This window comes from Pempheris klunzingeri, chromosome 17, assembly GCF_042242105.1.
Source record: "Pempheris klunzingeri isolate RE-2024b chromosome 17, fPemKlu1.hap1, whole genome shotgun sequence".
NCBI lineage: Eukaryota > Metazoa > Chordata > Actinopteri > Acropomatiformes > Pempheridae > Pempheris > Pempheris klunzingeri.
In genome coordinates this window covers 12,404,178-12,425,123 of record NC_092028.1, presented here as the reverse complement: position 1 = coordinate 12,425,123, position 20,946 = coordinate 12,404,178, and the positions used below count along the sequence as shown (strand labels likewise).

Genomic DNA, 20,946 nt, shown 5'->3' with positions numbered 1-20,946 from the left:
TTGGCGGTGGTGAAAACCGATTTTTGACGCGCGAGAAAGTGACGTGCCGCCCTCCCACCTTCCCGCCCTTTGCCACGAGCCTCTTGTCAACTCCACAGCCAAGGCAGCCAAGTACTTCATTTTCCGCTCCACACTTCTAAAAAAAACCACCACATTTAATTCTAACATTTATTCTTCCTATACTTTTATTATTATTATTATTATTATTATTATTATTTTTGAGTGCCTGACTGTTGAACCCTCTCACTCTGACTCTCCAAGTCTCGCGGGATATAAAGGAAATAAAAGGGTGAATCTAAAAAGAGAGGAGGGAAAGAAAAAAAAAAAAAAAAAAGATTAAGGCAAACAGGAGCCGCCTATATGAAGATGCTGATGTGTGACCGCGGCGTCCAGATGCTCGTGACGACGGTGGGCGCGTTCGCCGCCTTCAGCCTCATGACCATCGCCGTCGGTACCGACTACTGGCTGTACTCGCGCGGGGTCTGCCGCGTGAAGAGCAGCGGCGACAACGACACGAGCCGCAAGAACGAGGAGGTGATGACGCACTCCGGCCTCTGGCGAACCTGCTGTCTGGAAGGTACGTGATCAGTCTGACTGACTGGCTGTCTGTCTCTCTGCATCTCTGTGTCTATGTGTGTGTGAGCGCATGGACATGTCTCACTCTCTTTCTCTGTGTGTGTGTGTGTGTGTGTGTGATTGTCTGTCTTCTCTGTCTGTCTTTTCCCAGTGTGTATCCATGTGTGTGTTAGTCTCTTTTTGCCCCAGTCTCTCTCTCTCTACACACACACACACACACACACACACACATCCTGTCTCTCCTACTGTCTGCCTCTGTCTATCTAACATTGGTGTGCACACCCAGTTTGTGTGAGTGTGTGTGCATGCATGTGTGTGTGGGACTGTGTGAGTGTGAAAGCATCCCATAATCCCCAAAACTCAGCTCTTAAGAGGCTGTCCTTTCCTGAGTTCACCCTCGCATCTTTTCCCCTGCAACATAATAACACAGAAAAGCAGAATATTTATTGATCACGCCGGCGTTGGGAGTTGCGCTCTTGTTGTCATCGCTCTGAGTAGCTGAAGGGACAAATAAAGCACTATCAGGCACGCACACACACACACACACACACACACACACACACACACACACAGACAGCTGGCAGTGTTATAAGCCAGCCAGTCAGCTGCACCACTAACAAGTACCTGCATCTGCACACTGTTGCTGGGACTCTCGCACACAGTGTTGTTAGGAATTTGTTCTTTTGAAGCCATCTTGTTGTCGGGAGCCAGAAAATACTGACTGGGGGCTGTGTGGAGTAGCCGAGGTTGGTGCTGGGATCGGGTGCACATTTGGCAAATGCAACCTGTACCTGGAGATTTATTGAAACACCTTTAAATTACACCCTGATTTAAGTTAAATCTCATCATAAGAGCACTCAGACTATTTAAAGTAATGTGTTGAGGAAAAACGTGTGTTGGCTTTGTATTCTTTCTATTGACCCCCCCTGCCATTGTTTTTGCATCTTAACGCATTCATCACACAGGTGTGGTGCTTGTTGCTTGTTCCAGCTGCACCAGAGCCATTTCTCACTTCAACAAATCGGCTCCACCAGTCAGAAATAATGCGACAATGGTGCAGCTTCACTTGTAAGAATGTAACATTAGCGCCAACTTCATAGTTAATGCTGCCAATCAGATGTATATTAATGTCTGTAGTGAGTTCAGTGGTATAAACTCTGTTGTTTGCACGTTTGCTGCTTCTGGCACTTCCTGTTTGAGCTTTATCCTCATTTGGCATCATTTGATTATTCACGTGATGATAAAACATAAAACCCGCAAAAAACCCAGGTTGACCTCCCCATTAAATCAACGCTTTTTCCATCAACGCCGCCGAAGGCACTTGAGTTCAGAGATCCACCCCATGTCTTATCTGTAGCTTCACATACCTTGACTACAGTATTGGATCCGCTCTCTGATTCATGAAGCCATCTCATTCCCAATCCGCAAGCCTTGTGGCTATCCAGTCAACCTGAGCCTAGCCGGAGACAAGGGTAAAAAGGGGGCAGCTGACAAATAAGATGAGATAGAATAGATCGATTGAAATGGGTAAAGTGGCCTTTTTCATTTGAGTTTCATTAAGTTGTTAAGCAGTTAAAGCTTTCTTTATGGCAGCATGTTTATGTGGCTGCAAACCTGAATAAAAGCACTGATATCTGAAGGGAACAGCACAGGGACAGGTAAACCTGTTTGTGGGGCATCTCGTGGCTCAACAGACTGAGGTGCATCCCATGGGAAGAAGTCTAAGGTTGCAGTATTTTGTGTGTGTGTGTGTGTGTGTGTGTGTGTGTGTGTGTGTGTGTGTGTGTGTGTGTGTGTGTGTGTGTGTCATAGATTTGAGTTTGGGCTTTGACCTTGGCTGCATGTCGTCCTCTGTCTCTTTCCTCCTTCCCTGTAATATCTCAAATGAACCAAGAGATGCCATGACACTATTTTAGATTGTGGCTTTTTATATCTCTTGGAGAAAACTCACTGTCAGAAATCACATTTTTACTTTCTGAACAGATATAAAGTGAAAAGATTGGTATCAGCAGGCACACAGACAACTCCAACTGTCAAATAATACAAGTTATACCTTGTGTTTTTGGCACATATAGACAGAAAGAAACACGCTGTGGTTTAATGAGCAGTCAGTTCGTGCATTGGAGCTGTTTACTGACCAGCAGTAGCTGGACGCAGTCCTGTCTTCGGGGTAACATTGCTTTGCAGAGTGATTCTAGCGTGTCTTGGTGTTTTCGGCTAGCCTTTTCCTCCTGCTTCTATTCTTTGTACGAAGCTAGGTTCAACATGTCTTGGACCAAATTTTGCCACTGAACACACAGAGATAAGATGATAATCAAGTTTTTCCTTCCACTTGACACGTAATTCACTTTAAGTGATTTGACTTTGATCATCTGAAAATTCTCTGCGTAGGGACAAGCAAACTTAAGTTTCAATTACCATTAAAAAGACACATTGCCTCTAGTAGGATTGTGTGTGTGTGTGTTTGTGTGTGTGATTCAGCCAGACATAACCATCTCCTTCTGGGGGGCATAGAAGGCTATTACAGGGCCAGATGGCGCAGGTATAAGGCTTTATTGAGCACACACTCTCATTTACATACACGGTGAATCACACACATACACACACACACTTGTAATTGAATGAATAAATAGACAAATTCAAGGATATTCCCAAGCTACCAAATAAGCACAGCTGCGGGAGCAGTACGCCAAGTTAACACAATGTCAGCACAATGTCAGCGCATGCACACACAAGCACACACACGTGCAGGCAAACATGCGACAGGCACATATACCCAGTCATGCACACACGCATACACAATAACACCGCTAAAGTGAATAATCTCTTTTCTCATTCTGCCCATCTTATCCGCCCTTCACTCATTCCAGGTCCCTGGTTGTCACAGTTTTATAATTCATAAACGCCTCATAAACTGACAGGAAATGGATGTCTCTGACTCATGTACATGTGGCTTGTGCTCTGCCTGACATCAGAGAGTGAGTGAATTGAGAGATACAATGAGAGAGGGGGGGTAGAAAAACATCATGTATGCAGTGTTCTTACAGTAAATGTATAGAGCAGTCATGCATATGTACTGTACAGAATGAAGCATGCAGCACATTTTACAGTGGCACAGTTTCTATCACAGACAATATGGTGTGACAGTAGGAAAACATTAAGAATTATCTTATTTTATCAAAGAAAATATAAAGATTGATGAGTTATAGTTCGTTTTCTATGCTGCTTCTTGTGCATGACGTCAATTTGTGACCTCCATTTACACCCAAACGTGTTATCTGTATCAGGATATCATCCGGATTGAGAAAAACGCATTGAAACGGAAGAACAGGTTCAAACTGTGATCTGACTTCAGCCATGTGTGAATGCAGTTTGTACAGTTTCGTCAAATTCTTTATCCAAAGCTCATCACCTCATCCTTCCAGCTCAAGCTGCGCAGTACAAATGACCCCCTCTTCTGCAGAGGAAAACCAAGTAGAGCCCATACAGCCACATTGGTTTACTTGACCTGGAATGAAGGCTGCCATCTTAAAATGAGATCTGGGTCTTTTAGCCATTTTTGCAAGGCACCAGTATAACTTTGCTGTAATTGTAGAGAAACAAAGCATTCACAGGGTCATCCTAGTTCTGCAAGCTACACGGCACCCCTGGCCTGCAACACATATGCTTCAATAAATGCTTCTTATTAACATATTTATTTAAAATGTAAAAATATAAACACTGTACATTTACTTTAGACCTTCTCAGAATATCTTGACATCACACATAATAGAAACACATCAAAGAAAATGTATACCTTCCCAGAGAAAAGACCAGATGAGCCACAAGGAGAGTAAAATAAAACAAGCACTGTACTTCCTGTTAAAACATGGGTTATTTCCTTTTATGGGGAAGTTTATGAATCCACGTGACAACATACTTTCTCCACTAAAACATATTAACAGCACAGGAAACAAAACATCAAAAGAGTGTTCTTTTCAAAGTAAAGTTCTCCACTAAATCTGCATACTTTACAAGAATTTATGTCTTGTTCATAATGTTTCCAGATGCACAATGGATCACTTGTGAACACTGGGTGCAAATGGGGTCTATGCTACTGTAAGTGTAGTGCGCTTTAATGTGCCCTTCATTCGTAAGAGTATCTCTGTGGTTCCTCTACCCACTGCGTGTGGTCAGGTAGGGATTTCTGGCATATAGTGAATGTGTTGTTGTGTTTCTGTGCAGGTGTACTGAAGTGTTACGTTCCCTCTGTGATAAATGAGCACGAGAGAGCAAGGAAATGAGGAGGGAAGGAAGGAGGGGTGGGGGGTAGCAGCGGATGGAGACAGAGCATGAATGAAGAGGGACCAGAATGTGCATGAATGAAGGAGGGGGGGGACGAGGGGTGGTGGGTAGAGAGTGATGGATGAGCTGTGCACGGCCTCTGTTTCAGGTGTATCTCTGGGGAGTGTTTGACCACGACGGGGATCTAAATGATCACCTGGTAATAGAGAGGGGGAGCAGGGTTTTAAACAGACACCCAGGTGGCTGCGGGAGGAAGAAGAAGAGAAGGAAGAAAAAGGGAAGGAATGAGATGCGCAGAGACGGAAAGCAAAAGGAAGCCAAGAAAAATTATATATATATTGAAGTTGTTTGAAAAGAAAAGAGAAGGGTGGAGGTAGAAATAATGTGGCTAAAAGTATGTGGACACTCTTACTGGGGCCAGGGTCATTAGTTCCAATTAAAGGAAATCTTTATATAGCAGCATACAATGATGTTTGAGACAGTAGTGTTCTTCCAGCAGTGAGGTCCATAAAGAACTTGGCCCGCACAGAGCTCCGGCCTCCAGCACATCAAACACCTTTGGGATGAACTGGAACGCAGCCTTATTTTCCTACATCATTGCCTGACTTCACTAACGTTATGCTGTGGCTAAATGGGAGCAAATTCCTGCAGCCAAGTCCAGAAGAGTTGGAGGGTGTTATAGTAGCAGCACGTTAATGCATGCGTGGTTTTGGAATGAGAGTTTTGGCAATGCAGTGTGTCTGAACATACAAGCATGCATGAAAGTGAGAGGAGATGTGAGAAGATGAGGGATTGGAAAGAAATGAATGGATGCTTTGGTAATGAGAGGAGAGAAAAACGAGGTGGAGTAAAGGAGAGCATTTGAAATATGAACAGAGAAGTGTTTTGGAGAGAGAGAGGGAGAGAAAGGGAACATGGGCATTTGGGGGAGAGCAAACCGAGAAAAGGGGGAAAGAAGAGAGGTGTGCAACCGAGCAGAACTTGTCTTGTTCTCTTTCATCAACCATCACCGTGGAAACTAGCCTCTTCCCCTCTCTCTCTCTCTCTCTCTCTCTCTCCCTCTTTTCCTCTCCCACATCTTCTCTCTCCTTCGCCTGGGAAGAGGTAATCAGAGAGAGTGAGCGAGGTAGGGACACAGAGAGAGAGAGGGTGAGGCACAGTCACCCACACTGAGCTGTCAGAGGCGCTCTGAGGAAACAAGCAGTCCAATTTGCTCTGCTTTTCAACTTCCTTTCCTCCCTCTTGCTCACTCCCTCCTCTTCTTCTCCTCTGTTTTCTAGTTGACAAAACGCTTTATATTCCGAGTGCATGCGTTTGTGTGCGCATGTGGCTGAGATGATACGAGCCAATCACATGCAGCTTTTGGACTGCACATTAACTGATTAGGGACGGCGCCCATGGGAACAAGGCTGTCCTCACCACACTGTGACTACAGTATTGGTCATTTGTTTAAATGCCTAAAACGAACAGTGTTTACTGACACAGACATGATTTCTGTCAGAAGCAAAGGAGGGAGTAGTGTGATGTTGGATGGGTAGAGTACCCAAAGAGCATGAGACCGACTCCTGCCCACGATAAACATGGGGTTCATTTAGTCATGCAAACATCTAGTATGCTGATGTTAACATTTAGCTCAAAGCGCTGCCTTACAGATACACTATGATTTATTCCAAACTAGAGGTCGACAGATTAATCGGTTTGGCCGATTCCAGTAGGGTTTTTCACAAACTATTTCTATCGGCGCAGCCTGGCCCAGGTAGTGGCCAATGGCTGCGCAGCCTCCGACAGTCACGCACGGACGTACGTCACGACATTTGACATTACATCAGATTTTGGATGGGAAGAGGAAGTGATAGTCTAGCTCGTTGACCCTGGCAACCTAATAAAAAGTTGTTTGTAGTTTTATCTTACTGACATTACTTAGTTGTTCACTGAGCTTTGCAGAGCTTGTGCATTTGTAGCAAGAGGCATAACCATGATCTTTTTTCTAACCTCGGGAAATATTGATAATTTTTGTAACAGCCTTTCGTAATGGTTTTGAAAAGAACTGACAAATGACTGGCCATTGGAAGCATCAGATCAGAATACATTTTTTACATTTTAGAAGGCGTGGACAAATGACCTGTTTTGTCATCTTATATGAATGATTTGTTGCTGTGAAAGCAATCGGTGCCCCAACTGTGTTTTAAATCCTTCATTTTTTTCACTGGGGTCAGGTTGTGATTGGCATAGTTGTTAATTAAGCTTATGTTTTCTGTCATGCTTCCCTTTGGAAGTCGAAAATAAATGTACACCTCTCATGTCAGTGGAATATTTCAGATTTGACTGACTCATCCCCCCTACCTATCAAAAATGTGTCCGTCTTGTACTGTATTTGTTGCTTTTATCTCTGAAAATGTTTTACTAACCTGAATCTTTGCTTAAATCAGAGCACTCTGTGTTTTTGCCAGGGTCTTGTAATTTACAATGATTTGTGGTGTTTTGGTGTTTGACCTGTAACTGTGTGTGTGTGTGTGTGTGTGTGTGTAGGAGAAAGTTAGATCAAGGACAAACAGCTGGCACCTCATAGCCGGCTCGTCACAATCATGGGGGCATCTGGACCCACAGTGTTGTTTGTGTTGTCTCCTTTTTTAACCTTGATCTGAGGCACAATTTTTTTTTTTTTCTAGTGGAACATTCCTACTGTTTAGTATGCATTCTGCATTACTTACTTAGACTGATCCAGCAGGCAGATACTTGTGCTTTATTTAAAATCATACAATATGCTAAGAAGTCAAAGTTTTTCAAGTTTAATGTGACAATATATATAATATATACGTTGATGTTATTGATCAATAAACACTGCTTCTATATAGAAAAGGTTGAACCAGAATTGTCTTACAAATGTGACATTTTGATATGGGTCATCAAATATGAGCATTGTTGTAGAATATTTTAATAGTTGTCTTGGATTTTATTCAGAAGTTTAAAATACAGTTTCAGCCAAAGGAAGAAGGCCAAGAGAAGAATCATACATAAGAGTATTGGATAGAAATAGGTGCAGAGAGAAAGATTTAGCTACGTTAAGTAAAACAAGATAATTCAATAGATGGCAGGCAGACAGGCGGGGGAAAGTTTAGGATAGCAGGGAATGAATAACTTCGGGGCGGAGAGAGTGAAAAGGAGGTGTAGAGGTGCAAAAAAGCAACAGTAAAATGTGGGGTAAAACTAAATAATAGAAGTGTGTTTGTAGCTCTGAATTCTTAAGAACAGCCAACAGTTAGTAAGGAGTCAGTGAAATGGAAAGTGTTTCCTCTACCTCTCATCTTTGAGCGCTTGGACTTGCTGTACTACTGTTTTCATACATAATTTTAAAATGTGTGCTTTTATTCAACTGTGTGTTTTATCTCAATAGCCTTTTTCAGATATGGAGGCTGCTACATTGCTGTTTACTACAGTATGACTTTATAGTGTTCAAACAAAGGTTTTCAATATGAAAACACTCCTTAATGCATATATGTATATGTGTGTGTGTGTGTGTGTGTGTGTGTGTGTTCCTCTCTCTTTGCTGTGTGTTTTATCTGGGTCTGTGCTTTCTAAATATGCCATGAACTTTATAATGGCGTAATGGTTTTATGTCTTACTAAGAAACAATAGCACACAAGAGGGACTGCATATGTGTATGTCCATATTCATATGTATGTGCATGTGTTCATACATAAGTGACAGCGGCAGACTACTGGGCCCAGTAGGAGAAAACAGACCACATGAAACACACTGAGATACACACGGGCAGGCAATCATGCACACACACTGGACTCCCATCCCCATTCGCTGTGTCCCATAATGCCTTGCTGTGGCTGTGGTTGCAGCTGCCCTCAGGCCACGTTGACCTTTGTGAGGCAAATGTCTCCTGACTTTGTGTGTGTATGTGTGTGTGTGTGTGTGAAAAAGTAGTTTTTGTGTGTTTTTGCCATATTAGTATGTATGTCGTTTTGTTTCCCTCTGTGTGTGTGTATGTGTGTGTGTGTGTTCTCTTGTTTGCTGTTAATTAAACTGGAAAAAACAAACCAACAGCAAATTTGCAGTTTCATGCTGTATCCACCACACACACCCACGTCCACACGCACACTCACACAAACACACACTTGAATGACCAAGCGCACGCATACATGACCTTCAAGGTGCTCTGAATTAGAGAAATAAACCAGCAGTGTGACGTAGTCAGATCCAATTACAAATTAGCTTTGCTAACTGCAAAGCTAATTGTGTGACTGTAACTGTGTGAATTTCTTGTGATCATGATCATGATCATGATCGTGAACATGTATAGAAGCCTTACTATTGTGGAACTGACAAACAGAACAGAAAGTGAGTGTAGATGGGAGGTCAAGCCAGTCTACAGACATGTATCCCTCTGACCTGATTTTGTAGGAAAAATATTTTCCATTGTTCTTCATTTTAGTAATACAAAACCATAACGTAAATTTACATTAAAATCAATAAAAAAGAAACAATACATTTAAAGCACATGTTGACATTATTTTAGACGGCAAAAAATGATGACTAAACAGTTTGGAGTTTTGGTTTTAGGTTAATCTTGATAGTATTTGTTCAGCCAATTAGTGATAGTTTGAGGTCCTAGTACTTTATGCTTTGTTAAAAGATCTTTGACAGAGAAGACGTAGGTTGTGACATAAAGAAGAATATCATCTACATAATGTAAAACTTTATGTTCTACAAGTAGTCGCATTATTACATGAACCACATCTGATCAGGTGAAAAAAATACTAAGAAGGGGCACATCCAACCAATAGAACTGCACATTTAATAATGGAAGTTTTCATCAGGAACTGCACTATGATTGTTCTTTGTCCTTCAGTATGAGATGTATTGCTTGGTGAAGTCTATGGGAGAGGTCCTTAATCGTTGCAATAACCTGTGCTACGGTGAACGGCTTGTCAATATCTACTACTTGTGTTGCATTTTGATTTGAGATATTAATTTGAAGGCCCATCACGGCAAGATTGGGATGTGTAAAATTTCAAGACTTGAAAGACTTAAAGCCATGAAATGTGAATGGTAAATAATTGTCTATTGAATAATTAACCTGTGCGGGTCTATTTTGTTGGTCATGTTAGAATCTGTTTATGTCTTAAATGGGAAATGTTGGCAATGCTTTTAATGATGTCGTGTAACATTTTGTGACTATGGCCCATATGTAATGATGGCTCTTAATTTTTACCACTTGAGTGTCTTCCAGTTGATTTTACTGTATAAGCCACACCCCCCCTCCTGTATGTACCGTATTTTTCCATTTGAAAGATTCTTGATAAATGTGTTGTGTTATGGACTAGCTATTAGCATTTGTTTTATACTGAGTGGTGATGCATTTTCTTTCAAGGAGGAGCGTTTGTGTAATGGCGACATTGAATTTAAGACCTACACTTCCACTAAAATAATCCATTCACTTTTTCTGAAAGGTTTAGGTAGTCTTTCTCTATCTCTGCCTCCCTCTGTCTCCTCTGGAGGTGTTGTTCTGAGCTGTAAAGCTTAGTGATATTCAAATAAGCCATTGCAACCTGGAGGGCTAATATCATTGAGGTTGAGGTTTACAGCATAATCAATCTGAATTAACATTCGTTCACATAGTACGATGGCTGGGACACACAGAAACACACAGAGAAAGAGAGAGAGAGCGAGAGAAAGGAAAGCGGATTGAGAAGATGAATGGGAAATGGAGATGTTGAGTAAGCAGATGTCAAAGAAAAAAGGCTGAAAGTAAGACAAAACTCCACAGGAAAAAAAACCTTAGATCAAACTTAGAGTCTGTTGTATCCTGGGTTTGCTTTTCAATTCATAATACGAAATTATCCACCTTCTTCAAGGCAGTCTGTATGATTAATTCATTCGTAAATTGTTGCTCATTTACATACATCGTTTGGGTCCTGTGTGCGTGTAACTGTGTGTGCGTTGCACGGCTTTCTCTTTGATAGGCTGGTTGTGACACTTGACATAAGCTTGTGTGACAGCTACTGAATCACTCACTGATTTGATACACAGCATTTGGAGGTAGCTCTCCAAAATCTCAGTGTGGGCTTAGAAATGTGTGACACATGCACACACACACACACACATTTGGCTGGATAGGTGGGATGTGGTCACAGTGTACAATTTGTCTGTCCAGTTGATGCTACCTGCCCCTTTTTTTGCCAATTTGTTTAGAGTGATCTATAAACCATATTTATCCTTTGATAGGCTGGCAACATGTCCGTGTTGTTTCTTTACTCCCACCAAAAGCCCAGTCTATAGTAGAATATACTCAATGACAATAAATGTTAATGTGTTAAATGTTAAATGTTGAATCATGTAGTGCTGAATACTAATGGAAATCTAAAGTGCAATATTTCATATTTCAAATGCTCCATTGATGACCTTGAAATCCGTTGAAACAAATTGTGGATCAACACAAAAAACAATTCACCATTTTGTCCAGCTGAGGCCTAATTTCAAACTAAATTTCATTAAAAATAGCGAACAATGTAAAAGTATTTGAGCTGTACTGTACCCAATTTAGAAACACAACTTCTTTGGTGGTGCAATACAAGTTCAAACAGGGAAACACATTAAAGGATAAGGCTGATCTTCTATATTTATATCAGCAAATCTCAAAATCAACATTCTGCATTTACGTTCATTCATCTCACTAATCTATTAATTCCTACAGAAGATATACTTGATTAAAAAAACATATACTTTAAAAACTTGTGTCTACATGATGCTAAATAACATCACAGAAAAGCTTGGCAATGCAGAGTTTTTATAACAAAACATATATCACCAAGGTCATCCTTTAAAAGAGGTTTGATAAACCACCAAGTGGAAACATCTCAGAAAAAGCAGTTCCTCTAATAGCAGTTGAATGTTAGCTCCAAAAATATATTTAAAACTTGCACAGGGATCAGATTTAGGCTGGGAACCAGACAAAACTGCAAACTCACGCTTTATTTGCTCCGGCAGATGCGTCTAGTCCCCTCTCGGTCAGACAGATTTACAGCCATCATGCCCTGCGTCAGGCCAGTCTCAAACTAATATGGAAGCTTTTTTGTCAAAAAAAAAACAAGATGGCTGCCGTTGATGTGAAACGTTCTGTTGACTCAACAGAAGAACAAACACCTGCACTTAAAGTTTTAGTCGATAAGACAGATGTATTTACCGTCTGACAGGATAAGGAATTGGTAAAAGTCTAATTCACGCTTGCTCAAAGTCACACGTTTCATTGCTCTGAATGGTTGTAGATATATCCAGCTGCGTCCAGAGGCCCCTTGGAAATCGAAAATAAACTGAGAGGTTTCCGGCAGATTAGGTCATATAAAGAATCAAGTGCACTTCTCCTGCACTGAATCTCACCTGGGTACTCTGCATGAAGAAGGAGCTTCACGGAGGCTCAGGAGCTTGTTTGTTTTCCTGAAACAATTTCAAGTTTTGTTTTCAAGGTCAAAAGAAATGACAGTCGGTAGTTGAAATGACCAAATGACACACTAACAGTGCTTTGTATGAGATCGTCAAATTTTTAATGTCTTTCATTTCTAATTTTTAAGCTTTAAATACAGTCAGTCGCATGTGCTGTAAGATTGTTGCCACAAAAGTAAAGGTGCAATATTTTAGCTTATACTACTTACCACATATTTCCATATAACCTTCCTTCTCTGTTTGTGTATGAGTGTGTGTGTGTCTGTCTGTCCATGTCTTATTGTTTTAAGGACTCCTAGTGCACTGTTTGTTACTCAGAAGTCATCATGATGAACACGCTGACGTGGAGGTCCAGCACAACAGAATGACTCTCCCTGTGTGTGTGTCCGTATGTCTGTGTGTGTTTGTGTGTGTGTGTGTGTGTGTGTGTGTGCGTGTGTTAAGGTTATTTTTAGCAGACCGTCTTTACTTTCCAGAAAGTAATAGTGTGATGTCATCAGGTACACTAACAGAAGTATGTGTTAATTAGCACATACGCGCACATGTGTGTGTGTGTGTGTGTGTGTTTGTGTGTGTGTGTTACTGCTTTAACTGTGTTTTGCTCAGTTGTGATCTAGATTCTCGGCCACTGAGAGAGAAATAAAAGCAGCCATCTATCTCTCTGGTCCTGTCACACCGTCCTCCGTGTTCATGAATGTGTGTGTGTACATGTGAGCGTCGCTTCACTAGCAGTTGTCATTGTCATTTGGCGCTCTATACATCAGAATGGTTCGATACATTAAAAGGCAGGAGGTATAATAAATTTCCCGGCCGGCAGACTGGCTCTGACTGATAATGCTTTCTGCTTCACTGCGTCTAACAGGAACAGCGAAGGCTACAATTAACTTGTGTGGCTCCAGTCAAACCAAGCCACATTAATGAATAAAGAGAGAAGCACTCGGCATTGTGTTTTTTTAGTAATAAGTCCCATGAAAAGACCAAAAACACCAATGAATTGATCCTAAGCACTAACAACAAGTGTTGTCAGTGTAGCCAAAGTCTGATATATCTTATTCCTCAGTGCCGTGGAGCTCCAGTGTTGACCAAAAGCACAGTGAGACATCAGTGAGACATACTGTTGCTCTGGCTGACATGTTTTTTTGTTCATTACAATGAACATGGGCACTGTAGTTTATTTTGAGTCACACATGTAGTTTCCTGCTATAAAATACTCGCCAAAGCTCACCAAACATGCATGAATCCTCGGCAGCAAGTAATCCCCAACACCTCTGCTATTCTCTCCTGTTTGAGTAAGTAGTTTTGTAAAATGAAAACTATGGTGCCTCTTTTGAAATGAATCTATATACTTGTCATTTGTTTTTAAAGATGTACATCTTCATTAGTGTAGAGTTGAGAGCCACCAACAAGGTAGGAAAGTGAGAAAGGTTTAAGAAACACAGTAATGAATTCTTGATTTTGGTCAAGAATATTGACAATAAACAGCTCCAAAACTCCAAATATATTAAGTTTACGATCATGCAAGACTAAATAACCCAGCTAATGTTCACATATGACAAGCTGGAACTAGAGAACATCTGTATTTTTTCACAAGAATGTCAAAATAGGTATGATTAATCCTCTGTCGTTCTATTAATTAACAAATCGTGACAGATCTGGAATGATTTTTCCTCAGAAAGTTTGTCCGGAAACACGAAAACTCACGCTGGAGGGAGAGCAGGAAAAAGAAATACAGACACAGATTTCGTATATGCAGCCATTTTGAAATGATGTGTGAGTGTAGAGTGAGAAAATCAAAGCTTAAAAAAAAAAGAAGCCGAAAATCATTAATGAAAGCATGAAAAGGAGAGGATTACAGCAGTAAAGAGGGTGTGCGAAGAGGATTCCATATATAGTTGTGTGTATTTGTTGAATGTACAAACAAATTATGATTCATATGACCATTTTACAAATAACTACTTTATTAAATTGATATATTAAACACTTTATAAATGTATTTTCTGTCAATCAGACTCACTATCCCTGACTGCATCAGCCGGATGAATCAATTTCTGAATGATTTTCTGAGTGTGGGTACTGGAAAGAACCTCTTCATATGCAAATAAGCAATTGGGCTGAGTCGTTCGTTGTTCATCGCCAGCCTCTACCCCCCCATTTCTCTCTGATTCTACCGTGCAGTTTTACCACCAAACCCCTTTCAGCCAGCACTTCCTCGCTCTCCATCCTCCTTCATCTCCCTTTCTCTCCTCTTCCCCTTCATCCCTCTTCAGTCTGCCCCCATCTCTCTCTCACATCCCCCGTGGCGTTGACCATGTGTGAATGGGTCTGAATGATGGGTGGGAATGAGGGTGCATATGTGTGTGTGTGTGTGTGTGTGTGTGTGTGTTTGAGGAGGACTTGTACTAAGGAGGATGAGTCACTCTCTGCTTGACACACGGCACACTCGTAAGAGACTGCATCCTAGTCAATACAACACAAATACACACACACACACACACACACACACACACAAAGAGAGACACCAACTGACATACACTGATATAAAAGCTTTTACTTACATGCATGATTGATAGTGTTCATGTATCAGTTTAATGAGCTTGGTTGACGTGTGTATACACTGATGTCTGTATTTTAGTGGCTGCGTGTGTGTGTGTGTGTGTGTGTGCGTGTGTGTGCGCGCGTGTGTGTGTGTGTGCTGGATGTGATAAGGCTTTTCATTGGTGTTTCCCACACATGCCCTCAAGGCTACAGCTCTGTCCTGCATCATCTGTCATCTCTCTCTTTCCGTCTCTCTCCCTCTCTCGCTCTCTCTCTTTCTCTCTCTGTCTTGATGTATATTCATGTCAGCATACAAGATGTGTACATCACTCTCCTGAAAATGTGATCTGATGCAGATCATTAATTGCCTAAAAAAAAAGTACTTAAATCCAGATCCAGTACCGTGTTTGTTTTGCTATTGTATTTGACATTTTCATGACTAAGTGATGAATCGTTTAATCAAAAACACAATTGACTGATTCTATATGATTGATATCTATCTATCTATCTATCTATCTATCTATCTATCTATCTATCTATCTATCTATCTATCTATCTATCTCATGCCAGCATGCCCAGTAGTAATCCATTTTTTTTTAAGTACAACAAATAGTATTTAACTTCTCTTGTGGAACAGTGAAGATCTGAACTGAACTGACCCGATGTGTGTTTCTCCTCTGCAGGGACATTCAGAGGTGTATGTAAGAAGATTGATCACTTCCCAGAGGACGCTGACTATGAAGCAGATGCAGCTGAATACCTCCTCCGTAAGTTTAATACCAACACGAGTATGATGCATGCTGCCTCAGCTTTTACTGGGCTCTGACCCCATTTTTAGGTAAAATCTAAAAATATCTTATGTATATAAAATCCCTCCCATTAAAAGAGGTTGAAACTTGAATTGAATTAAACGTCCCCTAAGCTCCGTCCCCGTCCCCCCCCCCCCCCCCCTTAGTTATTGTTGCTACACCTGTCAAATTTTCCCCTTCAGCACTTCTGCAATTTACAGTGATAATAGAGGAAAATTAACGATTGAAACCTTACAGTAATTTTTTAAAGGAACGGGTCATTGATTTCAGACAGCAGGCTCCTCATTTGTCCCTGGCGGCCATCTATTTGCTGGCTAAAATGTAACAGTCACAAATAGATTTTATAGACTGTTTGTGCCAAGTTAATTAAGCTGAGTTAGTGTCTGTCTCTGTCAGACTTAAAAAAAACTTCCAGTTGGCATGTACAGCTACTTATTCTTCATGTTATTAGCTTCGTGTTAATACCAGACTCTTACTTCATTCCAACATAAACTTGTTTATGCTGCTTAGCTTACATATTCTTGTATTTTTGAGAAGAACTTGCTGCAGATGCGATAGATAGATAGATAGATAGATAGATAGATAGATAGATAGATAGATAGATAGATAGATAGATAGATAGATAGATAGATAGATAGATAGAAATGTCTTGTGCAACACTGGCTGAGAACAATGAGTAGCACCTGCAAAAAAACAAGGAGACAGATGAACAGAGAGAGAGTATAATGGAAAGAACAAGCAATATAAACAGATGTCAGGGTTTTATCAGCAAATACATATGAAAAATGAGAAAAAAAACATTGCCACGATGAGAAGGGAGGGAGCACCTTGTTATTTCCAGAGAGAGTAATAGGACAGAGGTAAGAAGGATGCGGCCACATAGATAGAGAGTGGATGGGTTAGTGGAGAGGAGGGGGCTCTGTCTGTTCTTCCTCCCACATTAAACACAGAGTAAAGATGGACGGAGCGAGAAAACAGCAACAGCAAAAGAAAAAAAAAGGGAAAATGGATTCAGCCTGCGCTTCTTTTTCATTGCTCCACTGAACACAGAGCAACATCCCCAGAGGCAGCCAATTAGGTCTCAGGCCTCAGAGCTGGCCAGCCAATGGGGAGCTGGGACCTAGTGACCGGCATTTCGTACAGCCCAGGGGTGTGGGCCACAGGGGCGGGGCTTATACGCTTAGCCGCGCAACGCCACTGGTCACTGCGGCTGTCAGTCATGCTGGAAATGTTTGGGAACACAAGAAGACTGATGCGCAAAAGAAAACAGAATCACATTCAGACACACAAATACGTTACTCGCTGGGCGATTTCACTTTTTTTTTTGGAATGATACACCTGTGATGTAAGGGTGCGCATCTGCTTTTCATCATATCTAAAAATACCTCACAGCTCAGTTCTGCATGACAGGCTGTTTGCAAATATCCTTCGGTGTGCTGTCACATCATGTACACATATGGGGTTCTGACAAATATCTCACTCCCACTGCAGCCTTGCATTCGTTTTCTTTATCTCTGCTATTCATTATTTCGCCTTGCATATGTGTCAGCGTGACTCTCCATCTGTCTTGGTTTTTGTCCATCTCTCCCTCTCCAGCAAGGCCTCTGAATGCTTTAACATGTTCTGGATTCAGACTCAGTCAAGCATGTAGCAGCACACTAGCCCATGTTCGTGTGTCTCTGTGTGTGTGTGTGTGTGTGTGTGTGCGTGCGTGTATGTATGTGTGTGTGTGTGTGTGTGTGTGTGTAGTGACATATCTTTCATTGTTTTAGCTCTGTCCTGCAGCACAGTGCATGTGAAATGAAACGACGACTATGACGTTAAGATGCTAAATTTCAAGAGTGTTGTAGGGTGTTCACATCCATTTTAATGATCTTGCTTTTGTATTGTAGTTACAGTACGGCAATAGAACAGTACTGATTGCAGGCAACATTTTGATTTTATAGAAAAGGTAGATCTTTACATCATTTCTGGGTCACTGGGAACATAAACATAGTGTAGAAAGTAAAAAGCAAATTAATAAATTGGTACAAATAAGAGGCACATAGAAAACTGAGAGACTCGGTCAACAATGAATTGAAACGTTCAAAAATGTTTGTACCTTTCAGTTACATGTGTTCCCACTCTTCTTCGTGCATGTGTGTGTGTGTCTGTTTGTGTGTGTACAGGTGCTGTGCGCGCCTCCAGTATCTTCCCCATCATGAGCGTGGGTCTGCTCTTCCTGGGGGGGCTCTGTGTCGCCGCCAGTGAGTTTTACCGGAGCCGACACAACGTTATCCTCAGTGCGGGAATCTTCTTTGTCTCAGCAGGTTAGTCTGCACTGTGCAGGTCCTCTTTCTTTCCAGAGTGGAGGTACAGTGGTCATCGGTCATCAGAGCACCAGTGTAGATAAAGTAGGTCCTCTGTTTAGATCAGGGAGGTGTTGTTCCTTGGTAAAAGGCTCTTCTTTTACAGACTGACCCTGCTGTAGAGCAGTGAAGAAAATCCATATAGTGTGCATCCTAAAAGATCTATCAATACTTCATATTGGATGTCATGGATTCGTCCTGGTTTTTTGGAGCATCACTCAGAAATAAAACCTTCATAAAGATGTGGGCTTTCTCGCTAGCATCCTCCGGTGGCAAAAAAAACCTCTGTCCAATGTGATTTTTATTTTTAATATTTATTTATAAAGTATTGACGAAAAAATGAAGGAAAAAAAAGTAATGAACTCTATTTAATCTCCTTCCTTCCTACATTGTTGTAGTGAAAATGAGAATTGTTTCATTTGTGAGCATGAGGTGCAGTGCGTTGTAATATTTAAGTGCACCGATCTCCATCTCCATGACAACACTGTTAAACACGCTATAGCAGCCATCTTAGCTGCAGCACCAGCCAAACCCTGATAGGAGGAGTGCAGCCGGTTCAAATATGTCTGACCTTGAGGAATTTTCTATAACTTTAAATTCAACCATGAGGATGCCCACTGCATTTGAGATAGCAACGAGGGGGTATGTGCGTGTATGTGTCTGTGAGAGTGTGTAGCTGTGCTACTGTGGAGCCAACAGAGGAGGTGCAGCTCTCAAATATTTGCAGAAGAAGCCCTTTAGGCATCTAAAGCACACAGAAGTGCCTGTGTGAGAAGCCTGAGTGTGGAAATTGGGCACAGCAGCTGATTAATCAATCAGCAAGAATACCACGATGCCGCTGTGATGCACTGTACGGGTGTGAGAGTGTAAACATGCACGCATACTCACATACATAATCTGTCACATGGATGCTGATAGTCAGTCTTTCATAAACACACACACTTACACTCTTGCCCCTGACAAACACAAAGGGTTGTAATTGCTGTTTAGTGGGATGTGTAGGGTCCCATTTGGTTTTGTAGTAAATTCATGGAGCCAAATTGGTCATTATTTACCACAATAGTGTGGGGCTTATTCTGGTTAATTACAGCTGGCTAATTGTCCCCATTCTGTGCATTCCACCACACTACATAAGCACTGTATTCTGGACTAATGATATGGAATAAGAGTGCCCAGCTGTGTGCAGCGACTCGGTCCAACGTTTCCGTCAAGCTCCACTCCCCCTCTCAAATGCTTTCCTCCCGTTGGGTTGCTTTATTTCATTTGGCTCCGTCCCCGTCACTCCGCTTCTCCGCCCGTTTCTCGCAAATCTTTGCTCTAATATTTGTCCTTTCTCAGATTTTCCATTTTATGTGTCTTTAACTTTGTGAAAAGCAGAGTGGCACCTGGGATGGTAATGCTGGTCCCTCAGTTTGTCCACCACTTTGGACTGAAATATCTACTAGATGTCATGAAATTTGGTGCAGATCTCTCAGCTACCCATATAACACCATCAGTAGTCCAAAGGTTTAATTTGTCCATTACTTTGGTTTATGAGCAAATACCTGCAAAACTAACGACATTAGTTGTGACAGAACTAAACTATGTTTATTATGGTGACATTATTCCTGTAAATATTGTCATGTTAGCATGTGGTTTGTTAGCATTTAGCTCTAGCACTGCTTTGCCAAAGTCACATAGCCACTAGCACAGATATAGACACATAGTCTTGTGTTTATGTTTCTTGTGCTTACAGTTTTTGACATCGTGTGCAATTTTTTGCATTGTTTCTGTCTGGATGAGTATACATATTTTTAAATTTTTCTCTTTCTTTCCTCTTCCACTCACAGGGCTCAGTAACATCATAGGAATTATAGTTTATATCTCGGCCAACTCGGGTGACCCGGGCCAGAGCGACAGCAAAAAGTCCTACTCCTATGGCTGGTCCTTCTACTTTGGCGCCCTCTCCTTCATCATGGCAGAAATGGTGGGCGTGCTGGCCGTGCACATGTTCATCGAGAAGCACCGCAAGCTACGAGCCAAGTCCCGCACTGAGCTCATCAAAAAGTCCGCCTTCAGCCGCATCCCCTCCTATCGCTACCGTTTCCGGCGTCGCTCCAGCGTGCGTTCTTCTGAGGCCCCCAGCCGCGACACCTCACCATTGGGGAAAGGCGGCTACACAGGGCCCGCCGCCTCCGAGATGCCCATGTACACGCTGAACCCACGTGAGGCGGGCAACGCCGGCACCAAATCTGGCGGCGGCATGGGCGGGCTGCTCAACTCAGAGAGGGAGTTCCTCCAGAGCAGCACGCTCACTAAAGACTACAGCAAGGACCCCAACCGCAGGACCACGCCCGTCTGAGAGGTGCTGGCTGCAGATATCGCCCAATCAGAGTATATAAAGAGAAGGATGATGAGAAATACAGGGGGAGTTCAAACAAAAGCAGGGGACACACAGGGTTACCGGGAGGGAAAGGGGGTTTGATAAACTTTGACTGTGAACTGTGAACTTTTAGCCTTTGAACTGTGAATCCTGAGCCCTGTGAGAGTTTCAGTGTGTGTAGCAGGGTCGGTTTTGATGGAGAAGTTGTTCCCAAATCCACTTTACCACATATCACTGTAGTTGTACCTGTAACTCCTTACATACGAAGGCACATTCAATTTATGTTCATCTGTGTTCATAAATTGACTTTCTGGCTTTTTCAAGGGGAAAACGGGATTGACCCAAGTTTAAAAGCATATCGTAAGCGGTGTCCTGTTTGGGGCAACTTCTCCTAAAAAAAAAAAAAAAAATGAAAATAATGTGAACTAAAGGAGAAGAGGAAAGAGGTGAGAGACTCTGTGTGATCTTTGACCTTTTGACCTCTGTCCTCCTGACCTTTTGGGTAGCAGCAGAGTTGGATTAGTGCAGGGAGCAGCCTTAGAGCTCCAGGCTGCTTCTCTGATTACGATACTATTTAAAA

General features: G+C 41.9%; 1 protein-coding gene across 1 annotated transcript; it reads left to right on the top strand.

The window, feature by feature from the left end:
* The first annotated feature begins 360 nt into the window (after positions 1–360).
* Positions 361–20,345, top strand: cacng3b (calcium channel, voltage-dependent, gamma subunit 3b). Its single transcript, XM_070848288.1, has 4 exons — positions 361–577; positions 15,531–15,614; positions 17,825–17,965; positions 19,834–20,345. Exons 1-4 carry the CDS (start codon positions 361–363, stop codon positions 20,343–20,345), a joined length of 954 nt encoding a protein of 317 aa, XP_070704389.1.
* The last annotated feature ends 601 nt before the right edge of the window (positions 20,346–20,946 follow it).